The sequence below is a fragment of the Podarcis bocagei genome, assembly GCF_964188305.1.
Source record: "Podarcis bocagei genome assembly, chromosome: 14".
Lineage (NCBI taxonomy): Eukaryota > Metazoa > Chordata > Lepidosauria > Squamata > Lacertidae > Podarcis > Podarcis bocagei.
In genome coordinates this window covers 14,328,868-14,355,220 of record NC_138139.1, presented here as the reverse complement: position 1 = coordinate 14,355,220, position 26,353 = coordinate 14,328,868, and the positions used below count along the sequence as shown (strand labels likewise).

Sequence of the window (26,353 nt, the reverse complement as noted above, 5' to 3'; positions counted from 1 at the left end):
GTCAGAGAATTTAAAGAATCAGAAATGCAGAGAATCAGAGAATTAGAAACCCAGAGATTCAAAAAACCAGAATTTCAGATAATCAGAAAACTAAATCATCAGAAATTCAGAAAATCATTCAACAAAACATGCAACAAAGCATGTCTCTCCCATATCAATCTCTGCAGCCACAGCAGGCACTGTAACCTTCAACAGTTTGAGTTCACCCACAAAGGCACATTCATCCATTGTGTCCCAAGACAGATGGATGCCAACCAATTCATCATATACCAAACAGCCCACCACCTTTCCAAGAGATATTATTTATTACTTACTACAATCAAAAGAAACAAGTGGAAACACATGTATGTTTTTCACATACATCATTCAATCACAATTTTTATATGTGAGCTAAACGGGGAAAATAAAATACATTAAAAAAAAGTTAACGCACAGAGAAAACCGGGAGTGTACTGCGGAGAAACAACCGAAAAAGCTACCCTGCTGGAGGAGAAGGAAAGGAGGTTGAAAGCATGCAAAATCTCATCCAGGAGGTATTTTAGGACTAGCTCAGAAGAGGGCCTTTTTTTTTTTTTTTTTTTTTAGTTTTCTGCAGATTGAGATTTCTTCCAATTCAGCAGTAAACTGGGTTTTCCTGGGGAAAGCCCTGGGACAACAACAAATGCTACACAGGACAAATGAAAATGTGGATGGACCCAATGAATCAACTCCTAGGACTTCTGCCCTATATTCACTAGAGCCTATAATCTAGAACTCAGCTGGTTATATGGTCCCAGTGTGTTAAGCACTTTGTGCAGCAGTATTTTTATCACAACATTAAGAGGGTGACTGTATATGTGCCCAGGCTGCAATTCTATGCAGACAAACTTTGGAGAGAGCACAAATACATTAGTAGAACTTCTTTAAAGTAAGCACATATGGGATTGACTCATAACGATGGGGGAGAATTTCAGTTCAGTTTTCATTTAAAGGCAAATTTATCAAATCCACACTTTCTGAAACAATATAAGAACCAAAACACAGCCATGCTTTAACATTTGCACTTATCCAAACATTGTGATTCAGTTCTCCAGCCCACCAGTGTTACAAACCTGATATATTAGGGGAAAGTATACATAAAAATCCATATATCATAGAAAATAATATGCAGAGATGCATTACGTTAGGGAAAATTGCTAGCTAAAATGTGTACATTCGTCAAAACTGCATACAAGAATTTGTTCATTAGGAGAAGTTTCCACTAAAAAGCTGGTGAATTTTCATAAGGATTTTTAAAAATGTAAATTAAAAATGTGGAGAACAAAATGTAAGATTGGGAAAAATGAGAAACTGAAAGAACCAAAATTGACTGATCCTTCCACCCCTAGGATTGAGATGAAACCCGTAGTTTAATTAGCATTGGTGTATAGGTTGATCAAATCCTTTGCACTGCAAATGTAAAGCATCCCTAGGAATTCAAACTTTTATGAAGCAGCTAGGTCAAGTATGTTTAGCAGTCTTGAAAAACAACATTTCACATGGTTCTTTAGGCCAATCAGACCAAATGAACCAGTTTCTTCATACAGTGTAAGTGTGCCCCCTTTTGCCTCTTTTAATATGGCAACTGACTATCAATAACAGAGAGCATTTTTACTGCTTTGCTTTGCTAAGGATCTCCATGTGTGTTCTGGCTGCTGTAGCCTAGTGTATTTCTTTTACCCGGTCTTCAAAAGCAATCCGCCCCACCCCTCTATTTCAGGTGTGGCTGACCTAAAGTCTTGTTGGACTCAAACTTCTATCAGCTCCAGCTAGCTTGGCCAGTGGTTAGAGATGTTGGAAATTCTAAGCCCACCAACATTTACTGCTTAGTCCAATAAATCCCTTTATTCAGGTTCCGCACAAAAATAAGTACATAGAGCAACACAAACCGGTGGAGAGACCACTTTCATGTGGTGCATTTTATTATCTTAATCGTATCTACTCAGAAGTCCTGTTGAATGAAACCCCAGGAAAGCATAGCTGTCAACTTACATATTTGAAAATAAGGGACCTGCAGCCAAAATAAGGGACCTGCAGCCTCACCTGTTCCAGGCACTCCAGTCTTCCTGTCCTCCTGCAGTCTGGTCAAACTCATGCTGGTAGCTTCGAGAACACTGTCCAACCACCTTTGTAACCAGAGGTTCAACTGAATAGAATCTGAATCACATGCACCACAAGGCCTATGCAGCCTCAACTTAAGATGGCTCCCCAGCCTGGCTTTGCACTGCAAAGTTTGCAGCAGCACATGCAACAAAATGGCGTCCAGCATTCAAAACCCCCCTCAGCTTACATTAACTAGCCACACACAAGGCATGCAAGCTCCACTCCCCAGTCGTTCTTAGACTTCTTATTGGGTGAGCAACACAGCCAAGCAACACAGTTGGAGCCTCCCTCCTCCCTGGCCGGCAGGGAGGGAGGGAGAGGAGCTGCTTCCTTTGAAATTTAAGGGACATTTAAGGGACATCTATCAATAAGGGACAGCAGCGGGACATGGCGCTGGAATAAGGGACTGTCCCTTCAAATAAGGGACACTTGATAGCTATGCAGGAAAGTGGGCGTAGAATTGCAGCCTTATTCCTGATGAGTTCAATCGGGCTTTTGTAGAATCATAAAATCGTAGAATTGTAGAGTTGGAAGGAATCCAAAGGATTATCTAGTCCAACTCCTTGCAATGCAGGAATCTCAGCTAGATCATGCATAACAAACAACCACCCAACCTCTGCTTAAAAACCTCCGAGGAAAGAGAGTCTAGCACTTCCCAGTGGCATAGCGTGGGTTGTCAGCACCCGGGGCAAAGCAAGTAATTTGCGCCCCCTAACCCGTGGATTTGCGCCCCCTAACCCGTGGATTTGTGCCCCCTAACCCTAACCCACATATGTTGTGCCCGGTGTGGCCGGCCCCCCTGCACCCCCCACGCTACGCCACTGCCACTTCCCAAGGGAATCCATTCAATTCCTTCACCCAAATCATTTAGAAATACATTAAACAACAATGGGCCCAGGACAGAACCCTACAGCACCCCACTTGTCACTTTTTTCCAGGATGATGAGGAACCAATAGTCCCCCACCCTGCAAAATATCCAAAGGTGTTTATAATACCAAGTATGCTTTCTCTTCAGCCTGAGAAAGCAAACTGGTTTTTTTGTTTTTTGTAACTAAATTATGGGAAAACAGCTGGAGCTGTTTTGCGAGGAAGAAAGTGATATTCTATAAGGTACAGCGCAGTGCCAACTGCCCGTAATAAATCACTGACAGCAGAGCTGAATTTAGATTCAGTCTTTTCTTCTTCTTAGTTTTGAAGAAAGTTACAGAGCAAGTGAAAGTGCGAGGGGCGTAGGGAAGAGCTACAGGATTTGTGTGAGTGAATCATGGAGAAGGTGAAGGGTGTGAGTCAGAGAGAATAAATATTTTTAAGGAAAGGGCAGTGAAGGGGTTTGAGTGAGGAATTTCTGTAGAGGGATTTGAACCTGATTTTGTGGGTAAGGGTATTTTCTGGAGATAATTTAGAGAGACTAGAGTGGGACAGGATTAGGTGTGATGTGGGACCTAGGAGATTGGTTAAGGCCAAATTCCACGGCACTAGTGAAACTATTGGGAGGGCCTATAGTAAAGTGGCAGGATACCTGTCTTGTGTTCAGAAGGCTCTGGATTCAGTCCCTGGCATCTGCAGTTAAAGCACCTCAGGTGGCAGAACTGGGAAAGATCTCAGCTGCTGCCAGTCAGAGCGGACAATATTAGCCTAGATGGAGCAGTGGCCTGACACAGCATAAGGCAGCCACTTACGTTAATTGAATGTCTTGAGGCACTATCCCCACCAAGATGGTTATGGTACAACCAGTTTCCAAATGTGAGGGCTTGTTATTTACCAAGAAAGCTGCAGGCTCCTGCCAGACCTTTAATTATGGAAAACTAGACACAGTGGCAGAACACCAAATCATCCACCTCCACACTATGTAGTATACAGAGTAGCAAAAATTTGCCAATATAGAATCATGAATACGATTGACCAGAACAAATCACTGTTTGATACTGTAGAAGTGAAGACTCACCCCAGGTGCAGTTATTTGGAATTTGGGTTGGAGGGAACTTACTAGCTTATTACTTTCCTACTGCTTCTCACTGCCACTACATAAATCCTCTGCCCTCTGATACTGGTTCCCATTACTGCCACCATACCTCTTCCATGACAGCTGCTGTCACTGTCACCATTCATTGAACAGGTGTGTCATGCATGCTTGTGAAGGAATGATGAACATTGTACACAATACAAACATGCACATAAATCTTTATGTGGCACTAGGTAAAGGTAAAGGGACCCCTGACCATTAGGTCCAGTCGCAGACGACTCTGGGGTTGTGGCGCTCATCTCACTTTACTGGCCAAGGGAGCCGGCGCACAGCTACTGGGTCATGTGGCCAGCATGACTAAGCCGGTTCTGGCGAACCAGAGCAGTGCACGGAAATGCCGTTTACCTTCCTGCCGGAGCGGTACCTATTTATCTACTTGCACTTGACATGCTTTCGAACTGCAAGGTTGGCAGGAGCTGGGACCAAACAACGGGAGCTCACCCCATCACGGGGATTTGAACCGTTGACCTTCTGATCGCCAAGCCCTAGGCTCTGTGGTTTAACCCACAGTAAAAGCTGGTGTGACAGCAAACGGATACTTTAAAAGGTAGGGGAAACTTCAGGGGACATTGGGGAATGGAAAGGGCAATGGTACACAGAGCCAGCTTTAAAGCTCCAAAACGTGTTTGTTTGTTTTAGCAGACTGAAAGAATGTTAAACCCCGCCGATAAAACCGCTTCAATATGTACATTCATCATTAGATTTGTGAAATTAGAGTAGATAACATCAGTTCCTCCATTAGGAATGGATGTCTGTCTCTCAGATAATATTGATTCATGTAAGTAGTAATATTGATTCACGTAAACTCTGGTTTTGGAAAGAATGCAGTACTTTGGGGGAGGAAACATGCACTTACAAGTGGGAAGCACCTTGGCAGGTACAGAAGACACCTGGTCCGCCACATCACCGGCAGTTTTCCTTTGCATCAAAGCTTCTGACAGAGGGTGCGTGCAGCTCAAGTTTCTGTTAAAGACTTGTGGCAGAAGCTGCAGAAGGATGGATTGAATTACGGCATCCTTTGGCTGCCCTGCCCGCAACTTCTCTTGTGCCAGCACCACCCACATTTTTTATTCTACTGTCTGCCTGTGAAATCAAGAGGAGAAGGGTGGTTTTGGATGCTGTCCACTGACAGAATTCTTGCATTCCTCATCATGGTTTATGGTGGTACAGAAGTAGATTTCTTCCAAGATGCCAGTAATTTCTGTTCTCTGAATCATCTATATAAATGCTTTGCATTAAAGAGTCAGGCTCCCCCCCCCTTGTTGCTGAGCCCCACAATTAAAGATTAATATGTGAGATTTACCACTCCCAACTTGCTCTTTAAAGAAATGCGTTGAATAGCCAACAAAAAGCATGAGGAGAAGCGGGTTGCAGGGGGTGGGAGGGGGCAGGATAGACTGTCAATTCAGGTCTGCACAATTTGTCAGTTTTTATTTACAAGATTTCTAGGCCACCTTTCAGCAAAACTGAAGGAGGTGGCTTATAAAATCTTTAAAATGCAAGTATAGAATAGAACACATCAAAACAATAATGAAAACGTACATTGGAGAATTTTAATTTTTTTTAAAAAAATATATCCCAGCTAATTCCTAAATGCCTGGTGACACAAAAAACCGTCAGTTGCCTCAAAAGGGAAGGACACAAATCAGTTTCTCAAAACAGTGCCTTTCATAACTCATTCACAGAAAATTCCTTGCTTTAGAGGATGGAACGTGGAGCAGGTCCCCAATGGCAGGTCTTAAAACCATAGGGTGGGGGGCAGAATGTCACAGGGGAGAAAATACTCCCTGGAATCAGATTTTTTAATTGTTTTATTATTTGTTTGCCAACTTGGGCTCCTTTGGCAGGATCTAACTTTAAACAATTTTGTTTGTTTATTTATTTATTTATTTGAAATGGTCTATATAGATTGCAGTTCGCAAAGAGCATGTTTATTACATCTCCCTGCCCTAAGGCAAGCTCCCTGCCCCGTTTTAGACAAACTAAAATAGACACAATGAGACAGCAAAGCAAGCGGGAGGGATAGGCAGGGAAGAATGTGTGCTTATTTCAGTCGCATGGACTTTGACTCCGTTACAATGTGTGGCATAGGGTGGGGGTTGCCAACTTTTGTGGACCTGTGGGCACATTTGCAAACTAGAGAAACTGAGCATCACACACACACACTGCACTGCACTCCACTGCACACCTGTCCTATTGAATGGTTCTTTCAAGCCTAGTTTGAATAGGGTAAGAGAAAGGGACCTTGTGGGTACCAGGAAGGGCCTCTCTGCACACCTGTGGGTTGGTGTGCCCCTGGTGACCCCTGGTGTAGGGACTAGTGGGATCCAAAGGTTTCCTAGAAGATGCGAGTTTGAGGACGTAAAGGAAATAAGGAAGGGATACGTCAAGGCAGCTCTAGCCATGAGGCGTACTACCATGTCAAACATGACCCAAAAGGCACATGGGCAGCTCAGTAAACCCATTTCCCTGCTAAAACCATTGTGTGAAGTTGATTCTCTGATCACTATGATAATAATGTATGTGAAATGCTTTGCACGCTTAACTACGCTACAAAAGCACAACAAATTTTACAATTCACTTATCCAGTTCCTCTGCATTTTGTTGTGCTGATTTATAACAACAAACAAACAAACAGCATGTTCTGTATTGCTGTTGAAATCACTTGTGAATAATTTGCTGTTTCTAAACCCAAATTGGCATTTGTCAGTTTAGGCAAAGTTACATAACTCTAATCCTGCTTGCCTCTTCACTCCACCCTTACCCAAATAATTGGCTCTTAATTTAGTGCTGAACAAAGTGTTGCTTAGCTTCACCCACAATTGCAGTAATAAGAACCACCATCCTTTACTGGTATCAGTAGCGATGTAGGCAAAGCTCCTGCAACAGTTTTTTCCTCACCTTTTGTACTGGTCACATTGCTATAAGTTTATGGTTTCAATTCATCCAGAGTTCAGTTGTAAGTCCTCCTTCAGTATGCACAAGAATAGAAATATCAGTCTTCATTTCAATGGCCAAATCCGATTATCTGAGCAAATGTAAACTATTAGGTGATTTTGTTTATTAACTTAGGTTTAACAATGTACATCTCACCAAAGATAGTATGGAAGTGTGTGTTTTAATATCCTGCCATACTAGATCATTTTGTGGCCATTTTATTACAAAATACTGCAGATTACAAGGCATAACAAAACGAAATGCAAGGGGTTGTGTATTTAAAGATGGGAACATATGCAGTGAATGAACTCTAGGGAACCACTCTTGGGGGAGAGAGATCACTTCCAACAGTTCTCTTCCCCTAAAACTTGTCTGTTGTTTTATTATGTTTTAAAGTTGTTGATTTTAGGTAAGCTTTGGGTGTAGGAAACATGGCATATAAATGTTTTCAATAAACAATGTTGAAGCAGGCAATAGCAATCAACAAATTAAACTAAATGCAACCTCCAGCTAGGCAAAAGCCAAATCAACAAGGCACATCAGACGCTCACGGGAATAAAAAGGTCTTGCAGCCTTATCAAAATATGAAAACAGCTCTATGTTCTTTAATCTCAGCAAGGATGTCAGTCTGTGACCTTGGGGCCTCTGCTGTTAAAGCCCTGCTCCTAGCAGTAGATGCTCTAATCCAGTGGTTCTCAACCTGTGGGTCCCCATATGTTGTTGGACTACAACTCCCATCATCCCTGAGCTCTGGCCTTGCTAGCTAGGGGTGATGGGAGTTGTAGTTCAACAACATCTGGGGACCCACGGGTCTAATCCCTTGTGCGGGAAGTAAACAGAGCAGGGCCTAATAATAATAATAATAATAATAATTTATTATTTATACCCCACCCATCTGGCTGGGTTTCCCCAGCCACTCTGGGCGGCTTCCAACAAAACACTAAAATACAATAACCTATTAAATATTAAAAGCTTCCCTAAACAGCTTATCAGCTGAACATAAACAGCTCATACACAGAGAAGCAATCCCTAGGGGATGTAAGTCCCATGTCATGAGGGGCTATAAGGGTTAAAACCAGAACTGGGCCCAGGAGCAAATAGTTAGTAGCCAGTGCAAATCAGCACTTGAATATGCTCATGTCTCCAAATGCTTATAGTGGTGCCCCACAAGATGAATGCCTCGCAAGATGAAAAACCCGCTAGACAAAAGGGTTTTCTGTTTTTCGATGCGCTTCGCAAGACGAATTTCCCTATGGGCTTGCTTCGCAAGACGAAAACGTCTTGCGAGTCTTGTGATTTTTTTTTCGCTTCCCCCCCTTTTTCTAAGCCGCTAAGCCGCTAATAGCCTTTTAGCCGCTAAGCTGCTAAGCCTTTAATAGCCGCTAAACCGCTAATAGCGCTAAGCCGCTAATAGGGTTGCTTCGCAAGACGAAGAAACCGCTAGACGAAGAGACTCCCGGAACGGATTATTTTCGTCTTGCGAGGCACCACTGTATTAGGAGATGTACTCTAGCATTTTGCACTAACCAAAACCAAGTCATCTTTGACAACAGCCCTAGAGTGCATTATACTATAGTCTAGCCTTCCCCAACTTTGTAACTTCCAGGTGTTTTGTGCTAAAATTCCCAACATCTCTAGCCACCGTAGGGATGATGGGAATAGAAACACATGGACTACAGGTATGTCGGTCCTGGAGGCTACAAAACCAAGATTTGGCATGGCAGGATCACCTCTTCCTGAGAAGGGGAAGAGCCTACGTAACAAATGCAATTGGTGATATACAGCACTGGCAAACATTATTTCTTGTTTATCCTGGAGCAAAGATGAGCCCATGGAGCATCCCTGGGCTTCAAATAGGAATATTTCAATCCCATCTACCACAACCATACTAACATAGTCCAAGACCTGAGCATTCCTCCCACCCCCAGTGTAATCACTGTCTTGCCTGGATTCAGTCTTACTTCATTCCCTCGTGTCTTATTGACTAAAAGCATCCAAACAGTGGTTCAGGAAAGAGGTGGTAACTCCCGTAAAGGTAAAGGGACCCCTGACCAATAGGTCCAGTCGTGGCCGACTCTGGGGTTGCGGCGCTCATCTTGCTTTATTGGCCGAGGGAGCCAGTGTACAGCTTCCGGGTCATGCGGCCAGCATGACTAAGCCGCTTCTGGCAAACCAGAGCAGCGTACGGAAACGCCGTTTACCTTCCTGCCGGAGCGGTACCTATTTATCTACTTGCACTTGACGTGCTTTCGAACTGCTAGGTTGGCAGGAGCAGGGACCGAGCAACGGGAGCTCACCCCGTCGCGGGGATTCGAACCACCAACCTTCTGATTGGCAAGTCCTAGGCTCTGTGGTTTAACCCACAGTGCCACCCGTGTCCCTGGTAACTCCCATATGCTTATTTAAAGAAATATTGAGTTGGATTTCATCAGCATAATAATGAAACCTACCCCCAATCAATGCTGATGACCATATACATGGGTGTAGCCAGGATTTTTCTTGGGGGGGGCAGGACCGATGTGATTGGTCAGTTAGTTGAGTGTTTCTGTTGTATTACTTGATGGGGGGCAGCTGTCCCCAACCTTGTCTATGCCCATTCCACACCACATTTGAAATCTCCCAGCTCATGGGAAGTTGACTGAGTGTTTGGTTTCAGAGCCACACCCACAATCAGTGCTAGGGGTAGCTGGGCTCAGCATGATCATAGCTCAGCCATTATTACTGTCACCCTTCATCTGTTCCAACTATCACTCCCTCCGGATCAAACCTCTTCTAGCAAACTTTAGAAAGGGAAGTAAGAGCTGCGGCTGATTGTCCTCAGAAGAAAGCATGAACGGCAGCTTGAAAAGTGTAAATAGAACCCCTGCTTAACTTTTTCCCAGATGCACCATCTGTTTAACTTCAGACATTTTTGTTGCTTTTACACTTGGGTCATTTCCCCAATAAGTCTAGAGACTCCTATCATGACAACCTGACGTGTGAGCATTGATTTGAATAGAGCTGTATCAGATTACATTAGCTGAAGATCTTGGCACATTATATTTAGAGGCCTCACCCTATACAAAATATTAAGCAAATGCCATTGAGCCAAAGCTTGGGGCAATGAAGTAAGCCAGAAGATAGCTTGACCTCAAATGGAGAAAAACTCCAGTCAAATGCTATCAAGCCCTGGTGAGGACTCATAATCGGACCTACTCAATGGCTGTGAAGGCAGCAGGGAAGGCATATTTACTGCTTCAACCGCATCCTTAATATGCTGTCTGGTAGAGCTTTTCCAAGTAGTATGGGGCCTTTTGCATTCTAGCCCAAAGGAGGTGGTAGAACTGGTGGTATAACAACAACAACAACAACAACAACAACAACAACAACAACAACAACAACAACAACAACAACAACAACAACAACAACATAGAGTTATATGTAAATCAGCCAATCCTGTTATAACCAAGTTGACTTGGGTGGGTTTTTTTCTTTCAAAATTGGAATCATAACAAATTAATAAGGCATATTGATTTCATTATTGTTTTTACTGCCTTTCTTGAATTGTGTGTGCAATTGTCAGCCACATCTGTGAATATCCATTTCCAAGTTTTCAGCACCGTTCGTTATACAGAGAAGTTTTTCCAGGCATACAAATGATATCATGTGTTATGAAACTTTCATAGGCTAATAGTACAGTGGCTATAGAAACTGGCCTCTGTTCTCTTTTTAATTTAACAGTGCAATAGGGCTTACTCCCAAACAAGTGGATTGCAGCCTGTTAGTTTAGGTAGGGTACATATAATTTTTCCTAAATTAAGATAGTTTTTTTAAAATATATTTTAATATTTTAGGAGGGGACCCCTGAAACTGAACAAAGTCTAAAGAGATACTGACATTTATAACTGCCAGAAATAGACATATATGCGTGACAATTCTGCAAAAAGAGCAGGCAAGTGACAAAAAAATGTTATTTGCAGTTACTTGCAGTCGTGAAGCAGGTCTCCCATTTCTGGTTACCAACCATCCATTTATTTATTCTATTGATTTTATTGGTATGGACTAGGTAACAATAATTAAAAGTAAGAATGCATATAATTCTTCAATTGAATGAAATCTGTTTTTATTTGTCCAGACTGCCATATGACAGGTCAAATAAAATTGTTTTAATACATCCTAGAATGCACATCAACATGTTGTTATGTTATGGATGCAGACGGTAGAAAATTTGGAGTGTTGCAAATCACAAAGCTGGAAAATTAAATAATCAAAGCAAGCAATAAAAAGAGACCAAATTGATACTGATATGTAGAGAAACCGTTTTAAACCATTTCATCTCATGACTTTGCTATCAATAATATTTACATTTGATAGTAAAAGTTTTTGAGTGTTCAAAAAGGGCCATATAGATTCTCTCAGTAATTCTTAAATCAGCCCTGTAAGTCTTGTTACCCCAGTTTTGCAAATGGAGAGCTAAGTCTGAGAAAAAGTGACTTGTCTCACTACTGCACACAGAATTCATTGCCAATGATGTGTGAATAGGGGACCTCAAAATCACAGCTCACACTCAAGCTATTACAATACACCCATTATATTGCTTGTGCAATATTCAGATTTGTATGAGAAATGATGGAATGTGGGTAGAATACACTGGCTTGGTTCAGATGTAACAATCTTACAGCAGAGTCTTAACCATTGGGAGACCTATTTAATTCAGTGGGGCTTACTCCCAGGAAAGTGGAGTTAGGACTGCAGCCTGATCTGATCCTGGTTTCATATCATAACTTGTAGTCCAATAAATGCTTCAGATTTAACAGGAAGCTGTGGTTTAACAAGCAGTGAAGTTAGGTATAGGAGGAGAAGGTTGCGGACTGAGCATCTGGGCAGAAGGCATAACATTGTTGTGTCTGAAACATGCCAGTAGAAAGAAGAGAAAGCACAAAGAAGAGCAACGAAGCATAGGTTTGAGAGGTCAAGACTTTGTCTCACATCTGTTTCAATCAGCGCTTTTTTCATGGGAGTGTTTTTTTGGCTCTCACTCTGCCCTTCGTTCCCAAGCTGAAGAACAGTTATTTCTGTCAGCTGCAGAGTGATTTCTTCTGGCTGTTGGTGGCCTGCTGTACCATTATTCATCACGTTTATTCCCTAGTCACCAACTTGATGTCCAAGAAGAAGCTCAGATAGTAAAAGCAGGCATTCCTGTTGGTGCCAGTCCAAGAATTAGGACACCGTTGCTATTGAAATGGCTCATCATTTCAAAGCTTAATTTATATCTGCTGCATAATGATGTATGCACACTAAATATACACCTGGGAACATCAGTGCTGAAATGTAACTTTAGAGACGTACAAAACGTTAATCCTTCCAGTGCTAATTGAGAGTTGCCAGGGCTCTTTGGCTGAAATCCATTTCCTATTATATTTATTTACACGCTTGCCTTCTACTCTGATAAATGTTTGGTATTATCCAGTAGGTGAGGGAAAGAGAATTTGCACTGTGCATTTTCAAAAACACCTGTTGTCAAATATTCCAAGGCTGAACCATATGATAAAGACAAGTTAGAGACTTATTTCAAATGTTATTGAATTCCATCAGATTGTTTAGTATTTTTTCCACCAATGCAAGATATAGGTAAAGGGTGCCCCTGTCTTATGGATCAAACTGCAGCAAGGCCAGCACCAGAGTGCAATCCATCATATTCTTGACAACTGGAAAAGAGTGCACTTGCCAGAAAAAAAAATTGAACCCCATCATTTAACTACGCTATTTGGCTGAACTACATTATTTATCTATTCATTATTTATACATACAGCCTACCCTTCACCGACTGGTCCGAGGGCGGGTTAGATAAATAACCACAATTTAAACAATATACAATCTATTAAAAATCATTAGATTAAAAACCGCAGAACCAAACAAAATCACAACAATGGTGCAGCAATACAGCGGGCAGAGAAACATCCATTCACCAAAAGAGCTGACTAAAGAGGTATTGTCTCAACCTGATGCCATAAGCTATACCACAATGGTGCAAGATGCAATTTGGGAAAGTGGGCATTCCACGATGGCAATTTACTCTCCTCACACCTTCTGCTTTGTTTAACGCAGTGGTTCCCAAACCTTTACAGACGGCCACCTTCCACCCTTTGGTTCTATAAATACATCCCCAGCGCTCTGCCCCCCCCAAAAAAAACCCTATTATTCAGAACAGTGACTTGCACAACCCACTAAGGAATATGATATCACAATAAAATTCAAAACAGCAACAATTAATTGCACTTTAATTCAAAAAACTGATGATCCAGTGATACCAGTTTTTCAAAGTCTGATAAGCCTGGGTGCCGCCATCTTATCATGGCAACTGTTCTGAAAATGGGTTTGTTGGAGCTGCGACAACAGGAACACCTGCTAGGACCCCCCCCCCCCATTCAGCGAAGACTGAAACCTTGACAAGCTTTGGGACTCAACCCATTTGACTCATTCCTTACAATGAACACTGGGAAATGTAGTTTCCTCTGCGAAGAGTTGCGAAGTTCAATTCCCCTCCTCCATCACAAAAGCTAAATAGTGAAAAGGAAACTGAGTAGCTACAACTAGCCAACCTGCAGCCATATTACTGAGAATTGCTAAGAAGAAGCCAATTTGCCAGCTTTGGCTTATGTATTTCTATTTTCCCATCACTACGCCTACATGTTGGGGAAGGAAGGCATGGCTGCTACACTTTTAATACGAGCCCTACAGGAAGAAATCTGACAGGCAAAGCTCTCATGACCCTTCGTATACCCTTGACCGAAGAACGGTACACTCCTTCTATCTGGGATGGTCGTCCTCTTCCACCGAGCGCGCAGCTTCGGGAGGGACGCACATGGAGCGGTGAGGGAGGAAGGGGACACCCGCCTAGCCAGCCAGATCAGCCGAATCAACCCTGGCGATCAATGGGGTGGCAGATGTCGCAGCCAGATCGCCCTCACATGGTCGCCTTAAAGTCATGACCAGGACTTTAAAGAGGGGCATTTTTGAGGGAGTTTGGTAGAGGAGTCTGAGGGGGAAGCCTGCAGTGCTGTCTCATGGTGCTCCAGTGCTCACTGGAAGGACAGATCCTGAAGCTGAGGCTCCAGTACTTTGGCCACCTCATGAGACGAGAAGACTCCCTGGAAAAGACCCTGATGTTGGGAAAGATGGAGGGCACAAGGAGAAGGGGACGACAGAGGATGAGATGGTTGGACAGTGTTCTTGAAGCTACCAGCATGAGTTTGACCAAACTGCGGGAGGCAGTAGAAGACAGGAGGGCCTGGCATCACTGGTGGAGGAAGAGGGGTGCGGGGGAACATTCCGCCCCCGGCAGCATGATCCCAGTGGGGTTCTATGGCGGCTGCCCCCCTGCCAGCACTGGTTGCCGCGCCCCCGCAGGTGGCACGACCCGGCACACCCCCAGGACACATGCCACACCCCTGCGGGTGTCCATGGTGTCACAAAGAGTCGGACACGACTAAACGACTAAACAACAACAACAACAATAGGTAGGGCAGATGGTTATATCAAATAAACCAGACTTGCACCACGTAAGCTGGATGCAGCAACCTGGTCACGTACGTGATTTCCTAATTGCTTGGTAGTTTACTTGTTTTGCATTCTTTGGCATCTAGCAAAAGCAAGCTAGGTCTGGTGCCTGTGGGGTTGGTCTACTTGACTGGCTTTGTATAGCTTAGTGGGATGTCACAGTTTGCTTTTTTATTTAATTACCAATTAATTGCCAAGGTAGCTTCTTTGTGATTGTTTTTAGGCATCAGGTAAAGGTAAAGGTACCCCTGACTGTTAGGTCCAGTTGCAGAATGAAGTTGCATTGCAAAAACATTTTCACCCTCCCCCCCATACCCCTTTGCAAGCTTGTTCAGATATGGGCAGGTGAGAGTGGAAATGGGATTTTGTTCCCTTTGCTGAGTAATCTGGGCTGATGCCCCATTCCCATGCAGCACAGACATGTCAGAAACATAGGCCTGGTCACCTGAGGAATGGGGGTGTGCTCCTTCTTTTGCCTCTCCCTCATTCAAACAAAGTAACGGTGGGGGGCTTTGTTTATCCACAATGATGTAATTGTGTAGCCCGTCGTTACATGGTATCAGGGGACGCGGGTGGCACTGTGGGCTAAACCACAGAGCCTAGGGCTTGCCGATCAGAAGGTCGGCAGTTCGAATCACCGCTACGGGGTGAGCTCCTGTTGTTTGGTCCCTGCTCCTGCCAACCTAGCAGTTCGAAAGCACACCAGTGCAAGTAGATAAATAGGTACCGCTCCAGCGGGAAGGTAAACGGCATTTCTGTGCACTGCTCTGGTTCGCCAGAAGTGGCTTAGTCATGCTGGCCACATGACCCAGAAAAACTGTCTGCAGAAGCGGACAAACGCTGGCTCCCTCGGCCAGTAAAGCAAGATGAGCACTGCAACCCTAGAGACATCCGCGACTGGACCTAATGGTCAGGGGTCCCTTTACCTTTTTACATGGTATCAAAATGTTCACTATGTGATCTCTGATTAGCCAGGATCACCCAGCCCTTTTAAGTTAAATATTGTGAAAACAATGACTTCAGAGAGCTGCAAAATACCATAATCAGTTGGGGGCATATAGGGGGTTTTCATAGACACAAACCAGTATTGAATGTTACATTAACATATTTGATAAATTTCTGCTCACGATCCCAAAGACTGTGGTAATTTAGAACCACATAAGATCAATAAAACAAAGGGCACGTCATCAACATGCTGAGTGACATTGTCGCTTGCTTCTTTTCTTTTCAGGATTTATAAGGTGTTGAATAAAAACCCATAAAGAATATGAGTGCTTTATTCATCTGCATGACATTTTACTTATTATTTTATTATATTATCAAGATGGTTGCATACTTACATTGACTAATGTGAAAAGAGGGAAGAACTTTAAGCATCCTTTATTTGGCAGTTTATATTGATGGTTTGGGCATTCAATCTGAGAGAAAGGTGGCTTTGCCTACTTTCTGTTTTGTATAGTACCTAGATGAAATATGAATAAGGATGCTCTCTTGATGCACATTTTATATATTAGTGGCTTAAACCATGCACTTTCATGTTGGTGTGAAATCCAAAATACATAGCTTTGTCATGGGTAAATTCCATGCTATTCTGTACTCTTGCAATCTGCTTTATAGAGCACAGATCTAACTGGAAACAGAAATCCCCCACATGTTCCAGCTTTGGAAATCTGTAATGTTAATCATGAGAAAATCCAGACATGCTGATAGAGATGATGTCACACTTTTGCCCCCTATTCGTTTAAAATACAAGGTTGAAGCAGGCAAATTGATTTCTGTAAACTGCCCTAGATGACTTGAGCTAGCAAAATTTCTAATAGCAAATACTTCTCAGAAGCATCCAGATTAGCCTAAGAAATTTATAGTGATTTTTTTTTATATAAGTGACAGAACAAATCGTCAAAGTTTGGCTTCTTCTCCAGCATCTGACTCTTAAAGAGAAGGTTCATCTTACGTCTTGTAATACTTTCTGGCTATCAGATGAATTTGTTTGGTATATCAGAGCAGGGCTGTCCCTAAGGAGGGGTTAAATAGGGGCAGCTGCCATCAGCCCTCTTCTCATCTAGGCCTGCACTACTTGTAACCTGTTAGCTGAATGAATGCAGCCCACCAGCCATGTACTGTATCCCGATAGGCACAACCCACATGCTTCTGCAGGCTCAAGCAACCAATCAAAATTAGAGTCATCCGTGAGCTGCCATACCTGACCAAGTAGGTGGTTTCCAGCTTAGTGGGTCACAAGCTGTTCATGCCTCTTTTAAGACAAGTGGGGTTTGTGGTGTGCAAATGAGATTATCTGAAGCCATAACCAAAAAATAGAAAATATAAGGGGTTGTTTTGATGCAAGTTAGTGAAAGATTCAAAATTACTATTTTAAGAATCTGGAAGTCAGGTGCAAAAGTTAAATACACCCATAGAACAAGGTGTATCAACAACTGCACCAGCATAACACACACAGTTTATATTTTATTAGACCTACAGAGATGTTCTGCCAGTGCTACCCTCAGACATACCAGAATAAGTCTTTTGAATCAGGCTGACACTGTGTATAGCACTGGGACCTTCACAGTAGGACGGAGCTAAATGCAGTTTTACTTTTCATATAGTTTGTAAAGAATTTACTTAAGAATGTACAGTGGTACCTCGGGATGCAAACGGGATCCGTTCCAGAGCCCTGTTCGCATCCTGAAGCAAACGCAACCCACGTCTGCCGGGTCACAATTCGCTGCTTCTGCGCATGCGCGCAACGTCATTTTGAGCGTCTGCGCATGCGCGAGCGGCGAAACCCGGAAGTAACCCGCTCTGTTACTTCCAGGTCGCCGCGTAGCACAACCCAAAAATGCTTAACCCGAAGCTCCTTCAACCCAAGGTATGACTGTATTTTGGTATGACATAAAACTAGTTAATGCCAGACTGTATTCAATTCCCATGGACCAGGCACGTCCAACTCCCAAGACACTGCAGTCTACTCACAGTATAAAAAGACCAGCTGTGATCTACCCATTGTCATTGCCAGGAGTTGTTGAGCTTTTTAAGGGGAGGGGAGGCCAAACTTCATGCCACCATCTACCTGTTGGACATGCCTGCCATAGACTAATACGGTTGGAAAGGGCGGAAAGACCTCGCCCTTTGGCATGTTTCTCTAAACAGAGTAATACACATGAACCACAGAGTTTTGCAAACATATAAGGAGCACCACACAAAGCATAAAAGAATCTCTAGGTGATTCAGGGAAGCAAGCTACATAGTACATGGAAATGGGGGGGAACTAGCTCTCTAGAAAATGTCCCCAAATTTGTTTAGCGTATTAATAATGTAGAACTGTCAGTGTGCATAAAAAAGAGAAAAAGACAGGTCCCTGTTCCTATGAGCCTACAATCTAAATTTCAATGAGAGCAACAGGAAAGGACGAGGAGGAACATGGAACATGGAGACAGGTGGAACTGAAAATAAATACACAAGTTTAATTGCATATATTCAGGCTTAGTTTCGCTGGGAACAAAGGGGGAATTCTCGTGGATGAGATGAGTTTTGAAGAAGGGATTTGAAGTACTGTAGTATCAAGTAGTTCAAAGGTAGCCAAAGTAGTGTCCTGCAGACATTGTTGCCTACAACTCCCATCATCCCCTAAAAATTGCCATGCTGGTTTGGGCTGATAGGGGTTGTAGTCCAGCAACATTTGGAAGGCACCACATTTACCACTCCTGATCTAGGTGTTTTCAGAGAGAATTACAAGCATAAGGGGCAGCAAAGGAGAGTGTGTGGCATGCAAAGAACCTTTGGAGAGCTGACAATACAAGATGTGGAGAATAGAAAGTCAGAGCAAGGGTATATGAGAAGCCAAAGAGGGTTTTCAGTGTAAGAATGTGGACTTGTTAGGCATGCCTGGACTGAACAGAGGTGTGGATAAGAAACCCCCATAGGGTTTTAATGAGTGGTGCCACATGTTCTGAATGATGAGATTGGCGAAATATTTTGTTTCATGTCAAATATTTCTATATCACTTTTAATCAGAAAAGTCCACGAAGTGGATCACAGATATTTTAGCAGCAGAATTCTAGGGGATGATTGAGGTCTGACAACTGAAAGGCAGGCAAAATGGTTGCAGGAGACAAATCACTCGTCGTTGTTTTTCTTTAAAGTTGAGATGGAAATCCACCTTACTTATTGGGCAAGAAGCTTCAGTTCTAGCTTTTTCAGAAGAAGTGGACTGGAGAGCGGGGAATAGATATTTCATCAGAATATAAATGAGCCATCCTATAAAACCGTATGTTTGTGTAGCTTGGGTTGAAACCAGCAAAATTATTTGCCCTCAGTATTGCAGCAAATAGTAGAATGTTAGAGATCTGGTAGCTAGAAACCTTCATGGTTTTCAAACTAAGGGACTAACTGCATTTCTGCGCAAGCACATAGTGCAAGGACCCATCATTGGCTTGTGTAAAAAACAAAGCAGTGGGGATTCTGAGCAGTGAAGCAGTGGATTGAGGGGCTACCTAGCCCTTGACCCACCCACTGTTTTTCCACTCCATATTGTTGTCATCAAATAGATTCATTCTCTCTCTCTCTCTCTCTCTCTCTCTCTCTCTCTCTCTCTCTCTCTCTCATTGAAACCCCTCAAAATTCAGATGTGCACCTACTTTAAGGTATTTATGTCCTATGTCATCCTTTAGCTCTCAGAGTGGCTTATAGAATCAGCTCTAAGAATATAAAAAAGCCTGCTGGATCAAGCCAATAGCCCATCTAACCTAACATCCTGTTCTCACAGTGGCTGACTATATGCTTGCGGAAAACCAGCATCCTATTCTCACAGTTGCCCATCTATAGTCCCATGTGGTTAAAGGTAAAGGTAAAGGACCCCTGGATGGTTAAGTCCAGTCAAAGGCAACTATGGGGTTGTGGCGCTCATCTCGCTTTCAGGCCGAGGGAGCCGGCATTTGTCCACAGACAGCTTTCCGGGTCATGTGGCCAGCAGGACTAAACCACTTCTGGCACAACAGAACACCGTGACGGAAACCAGAGCACAAGGAAATGCCGTTTACCTTCCCGCCACAGTGGTACCTATTTGTCTACTTGCACTAGTGTGCTTTCAAATTGCTAGGCTGGCAGGAGCTGGGACAGAGCAACGGGAGCTCACCCCATCGCGGGGATTCAAACCGCCAACCTTCTGATCAGCAAGCCCAAGAGGCTCAGTGGTTTAGACCACAGCGCCACCCGCTCCTTTAGATCCATGTTAACAGGATTGGAGCACAAGAGAACGTTCTCCTCCTGTGGTTTCCGGCAGCTGATATTCAGAAGCGTTACACCTTTAACTGTGGAGACAGAGCATAGCCATCCTGGCTAGCAGCCATCGATAACCCTCTCCTCTGTGAGTTTGCCTAATCCTCTTTTAAAGACTTGCAAGTTAGTGGGCATCACAGCCTCCTGTGGGAGAAAGTTTCATAGTTTAACTATGCACAGCATGAAGAAGTGCTTTCTTTTGACTGTCTGAAATCTCCCAACATTCAGCTTTATGGGATGCCCACAAGTTCTAGTTTTAGGAGAGAGGGAGAAGAACTTTTCTGTATCCACTTTCTCCATGCCATGCATAATTCTATAAACTTCTGTCATGTCACCACTTACTCACGTTTTCTCTAAACTAAAAACATCTAGACGCTGCAGCCTTTCTTCATAGAGGAGTCGCTCCATCCCCTTGATAATTTTGGTTGATCTTACTGGAACCTTGCAATGACAAACCTAGACAGCATCTTAAAAAGCAGAGACATCACCTTGCCAACAAAGGTCTGTATAGTTAAAGCTATGGTTTTCCCAGTAGTGATGTATGGAAGTGAGAGCTGGACCATAAAGAAGGCTGATCGCCAAAGAATTGATGCTTTTGAATTATGTTGCTGGAGGAGACTCTTGAGAGTCCCATGGACTGCAAGAAGATCACACCTATCCATTCTGAAGGAAATCAGCCCTGAGTGCTCACTGGAAGGACAGATCCTGAAGCTGAGGCTCCAATACTTTGGCCACCTCATGAGACGAGAAGACTCCCTGGAAAAGACCCTGATGTTGGGAAAGATTGAGGGCACAAGGAGAAGGGGATGACAGATGGTTGGACAGTGTTCTCGAAGCTACCAGCATGAGTTTGAACAAACTGTGGGAGGCAGTGGAAGACAGGAGTGCCTGGCGTGCTCTGGTCCACGAAGAGTCAGACACAACTAAATGACTAAACAACAACTGGAACCTTTTCTAACACTACAATATCCTAAGGCAGTCCCAACCCTGAGGCTCACAATCTAGAAAGACGTGGCGGACAAGGAAAAATGAATGGAAGAGTACATGTTCTTTCAACCCTACGGGGGAAAGCCAAGGGCAGAGATTTTGGGTAGAGAAACAGAGGGCGAGGGAAGGATTAGACACTCCTTTTCCTTTCCTTCATCTGATTTTCTTTTAAATGATCAAGGGCTGGGGCACCATGGCACATATTTACAAACATCTAGTTAGTCCCTAAGTGCAATTGCATGGTGTCAGATTAGATAGCAAAGACATAGGATCAGTTACAGGTAGGTAGCCGTGTTGGTCTGCCATAGTCAAAATAAAAAAATTCCTTCCAGTAGCACCTTAAAGACCAAGTGTGCATGCACACGAAAGCTCATACCAAGAACTAACTTAGTTGGTCTTTAAGGTGCTACTGGAAGGAATTTTTTTATTTTTATAAAGACATAGGAGTTGGTTTATAGAGAGAAGTGGAGCAGCATTTAACAGCGTCGCCCCCATTTGTTTCTCACAGACTGTAGCTATAGTGGCACACGCCTCTTTTTCATTGCAACACCTACAGCAGAGGGAAAAAATTGCCCATTCAGTAATATCCATTTTCTAGCCTTTACATATTTTACCTCCTCTCTCTCGAAATTGATCTTATGCATGCATATTTCCAGTACTCTCTTTTGTTCTGTATTACTTGGAGTTGGTGTAGAAACAAATTAGAATGCAACTGCTCTTCAATGATTTCTGTTTTCTGCTCATTTTAGAGAAGGAAGAATGTAGGCATCTGGGTTTAATAGAATGTGATGGTGTGAATACTCAGTGACATGATTTTGTGGCTTTCACAAGATACTTTGGCATATGGAGAGGTCATCTCAAAAGTATTTGTTTCAGATTAACGTACCTAAGACCCTCACCTGCATAAATTGGCAATTTGATTATCCAGTAATTCCAGTTCCTATGCAGACCGCCACATGTGTAAGGACTTCCCCATTTTTTTCCAGTGGACAGGTACAGCTTTATACATTAGTATTATTAGTACTACATGCACAGAGATACCCTAACTTATAAAGTGAAAAGCCTGCTTGTATGGGATCTTCCTATGCCATTTGGAGCACCTGCAGAGTGCTGAAATGAGGGTCCTCAGTTCAGAACACTGATTCTGGATTGGATATACTGAAATCAATACGATTGCTTCAGCATGTTGAAAGAAAGTAAATTCAATCAGTTTAATTGAGTATTACTCAAAGTTAGGGGTGATAGAGGCTTCTCCTGATACATGAGATGGTTGAGGCATAGACGAAAATTCAGTCTTCTTTTTTCAGTTATTTGTGTGTTAACTGTATCGCAGTTTTCAGAAGGATATTAATACAATGCTGTACGTGTAAGTACATTTAAATGCAATGTACCTAAGATAGTCAGTCTTAGCTACATGTTATATTCCCAAACTTATGCAAAAGGTATATACATTTTTTTGTTCCTGTAACTTCTAATCCCACATCCAACAAGATTGCTTTATTAGTTTAAAAGCATTAGCCTATATACCAAAATCAAGATTGTGTGAAACAAAGACCTAAAACATATCTTAAATATGATAAACTGAACCATTAGCTAACCTATTAAAAGTTTGTTTCTATCACTGTTGGTCAGTGTGAGGTGCTAGAAACCCATCCAGAAATGTAGGAGACAACAAATGTAGAGATAAAACACAAGCATGGCTCTCTTTTTCAGCATTGCAGAAATTGGGGAGAATTTTTTCTCTGTTCTCTATGGAACATGCTGGTATCTTGTTGTTTTGTTTACTTGAATTTGGCATATCAGTGGGTCCCTGCTTGTAGTAGGGTCCAGAAAATACCTCTAGGTTTGTTTTTACATTGTCCTTACATTGATATTTGGTCTATTCCAACTGCCTGCCTGCAAGATTAAAATGGACTAATACAGACATCAACATTAAAAGAAGGTGAATCACAGACCATGCTGAATGTTTCTCATAAGTACTTAGACAGAGAATTGAGTAGATCAGATCTCTATTTCCCAAGACAGCATGTGCTATACCACAATTAAGTACAAGAATTGGTGGTCTACTCTTTACCATTATCATCAGCACTGAAATATATTGTTTATTATTGTTAAATTGTTTTTAATAGATTTACAGTACTTACCTGTGCACAATAAACACATACTATCATAAGATCTATATATAATGCTATTAAAATACTCTCGGATGAAAAATCTTTCAAGAAATGTGTGTCAACATCAAAATTGGCATTTAACAATCTCCTGCAGGTTTTAAAAATAGGTTGCCTTCCCTATTAAGCTAAATAGATAAAAATCATGGATGGCGCGACAGAAGAAAATACTGTTACATTTTATTATCATTGTGGTGAAAAAGGACCCTGAAAGAAATTTGTCTTCATTCCAGGTTTGGCAAAGGTTTTTTTTGCAAGGCTAGTTTTGCAGGATAGTTTTTGCAAGGTATCATTCATCATTGTCTCTGCTTCTATTTGAGGTGTGGATAAGTTTTCCTATGGTGTTAAGACATTATACTTACAGGTAGGGTGTATACTACAGGCATTCTTTAATATTTCGTAATAATTTTATGAGCATAGAGCTTTGTGGTTTGAAACTTTTAATACTTAACAACCTTAATTCACTTGTTATAATAGTCTTTTTCTGTTAATAGTTGCCAGCTGCCAGTAATACATTAGCAGATCTACAACATATTGGAAACGTATTCTTGAAAATGACGTATTTCAAAATCAGTACCAAATGTCCTGCCACATTATTAGGAAGGCATAGTCAGTATGCTTTAAAAAAACTAGAGCACCATAAGTTACACTAAGAAGAAAAAAATCTGACAGTACATAGAGATACAAAACTATCCATTCATATTGCAGGAGAGAGATTACTTACTGTAGTTGCTGTTACGCTCCAATACTCCTTTAATCTTGCCTCTCTTATCAATCTTGATATACCACTGAGTTCGACAGAAAAGTCTTCTTACTCTTACATTCCCCCCTTCCATATAATCATAACTTCTGGTATGTCGCTCAGGGGAAGAACAGTTTGCATTTGTAGCCATTTGCTCTGGGGTCATGTCATTGCAAGCTAATGATATAGCGCCCACGAGGAAGATAATGTAAAAGTATGATCTGTAGAGCAAAGTTGGCAGGATCCATGTCAATATCCATTTGTGCATTATAGTGCAGTGTTCTGGGTACTCACGAACAACATAATGAAAAAAATCCGTCTTCAGTAGATCGTCTTTCCTTGGTCATTGACCTGTCCTCCTCTGCCTTTCCCTTGAATTGTAAAGTAATTTAACCAGCGACTGTTCCCTCTTCCAGAATTCCAGTCCTTACTATTTTTAAGATGCAGGTATCGATGAGAATTGACCCTTAAAAATCCTTTCAGCCAGGATATCCTTTAAAGAAACAGGTTGCAATAAGCTTGGCTGCTGCGTCCTCCTTTGCTACTTGTATTCTCTGTTCGCACTGAAAGCAAAAGATCTATGAAGAAAGTGGTATGCATAAATTTTTATGGTCATTACATAAGCAAAGCAACTATCTTTCACGCTATGGGAATAAAACAGTAGGAGGGGAAAGGGTTCATGTGTATGTGAGCTAGAATTTCTGTCATTAACATGGCATTTTAAATGTTGATATGCAGCCCTCGTTTCTCCTGTTCTGTAGTTTTCTAGTGAGTCTGATGATTCAGTTAAATTGCCAAACTCTTCAGGAGAAAACCGCTATTGCATCCTCTTTCACTTGATTGCTTCATGTATTTGTCTTAGTAGTAATTTCCCTAAAAGCTTGCTCTGGTATCTAAGATTTATCAGGACAAAGTACACTCAGTTCTATTTTTTACATAGTCCGTATATATACAGTTCCATTGCCACTGCTTCACAAGACACTGAGAGCATTGCTTCTGATACTACAAAATCATGACAACGGAAAATGCTGTTAGCAGCTAAGAAATCTTTTAAGATGTTTTAAAGAAGACAGATGACTTACTTGCTCCTGTTGATAACAGCTGGACACACAAGTATTCCATTTCTGTTGTCTGCCTTTTGCAACATGAGACGCTCTACTGTAGCTACAAACTTTCGGAGCTCAAGAAAGACTGCGACAGAATCATAATTGTTTCCATAAATCAACATGCGCGCAAGAGGGTGTGTGCGAGCATGTGTGCGTGTGCGTGCACACTTGTGTGTGTGTGTATGTGCACTGTTAAGTCTGTTCAGGCTTTTTTTTTAAACGAAAACCTTTGCTGACCTCTCTTGGAAGCAATTAGGACACAAGCAGTCAGCTGTCAGTTGACTGCATGAACAAAAATAAAATGTTGTGTGGAATTCTATGGTCATCAGAGGGAGCTATCAACATGGCTGGTGCCCTGAATCTCAAACCTGCCACTTTTCTAGAAATACTGGGTTTTCTGACTCCAGTTCATGCACTGCTTGCATTGCCTCCTTATTTAGTGAAGCGTAATTCTTTTCTGAATCATTTTCCAAAGCCTGCTGATTCCTCTCCGATCATTGTTTCCCATAGATAATGGCACAGAATTGTTATTTCTTACAGGGAAGGCAGATTGAGGGCGTTAGAAAAAATCCAAAAAATATATAAGCTAACAAATGCTTCTGTGCATAATCAATCATATCAGTGTCAATCGAAAACTGAGCTAATCTGTGTTCTCTGCTTTCTGCAAGTGCGTTTTTTCACCTACATGGTTCTCATAATGGGAACACAAACATAAATGGAGGGCAATACACCTTAGAATTAGCTAGTGTTATATGAATCTGCTCCTATATTGTGTACGAGGGCTCCCACAGAGCCAATGCAAAGGGGAGCCTTGGACCAGCTGCTGACCTCAGTAAAAGGACAATGGCTGTCAGGGGCTCTGCTAGCTTTAGCTAACATTCCCTCTACTATTTCCACATGTTGGTGATTTTCCAGTCACCTTTCTAGTAAAAACTTAATCTAAGTGGAAAGCCCTCTTTATCTCAAGTAATGAAATGATGGTAACTAAACAAGCTAATTCCACCGATTCCTACAAACCTTTCTACTCGCTCCACACATTGCAAAAAAACTTTTAAATCTCAGTGGCAACCTTCAAAGTCTCCCAGAGAGAGTAGCTCATCCAGTAGCCAGCATATTTGTCAAACACTAGCTCCAAAGGAAAAGTCCCAAGCAAGATGGTAGAATAGCATGCAACCCAAAAGAATTCGATTGCTCCGTTGGTAGAGCTCTTAATCTCAGGGACATGGGTTCAACCCCCACATTGGGCAGAAGATTCCTGCATTGCAGAGGGTTGGACTAGATGACCCTCATGGTACCTTTCCAACTATTTTATAAATAATTTAAATAACAATTGTTCAAAAGTTCCAGTTCTACAATTCTATGATTCATAAACATGCCCAGGAGGTTGCTGACTCAATTCCACACAGGAGATTCCAACCGACCCCACGCAAAGAAGTCACCATCCACATT

General features: G+C 42.3%; 2 protein-coding genes across 3 annotated transcripts in view; one reads left to right on the top strand and one right to left on the bottom strand.

Annotated features, from left to right (window-relative positions):
* The window catches only part of FAM227B (family with sequence similarity 227 member B), a 117,649-nt gene that overhangs the window by 49,171 nt on the left and 42,125 nt on the right, over window positions 1–26,353 (top strand). The gene's annotated exons all lie outside the window — the stretch shown is intronic.
* FGF7 (fibroblast growth factor 7) overlaps window positions 1–26,353 on the bottom strand; it is a 55,116-nt gene that overhangs the window by 20,468 nt on the left and 8,295 nt on the right. Inside the window, exon 2 of the mRNA XM_081170095.1 lies at window positions 23,781–24,376. Coding sequence (XP_081026221.1) covers window positions 23,781–24,066 — 286 coding nt within the window. The 5' untranslated portion in view covers window positions 24,067–24,376. The remainder of the gene's footprint in view (window positions 1–23,780; window positions 24,377–26,353) is intronic.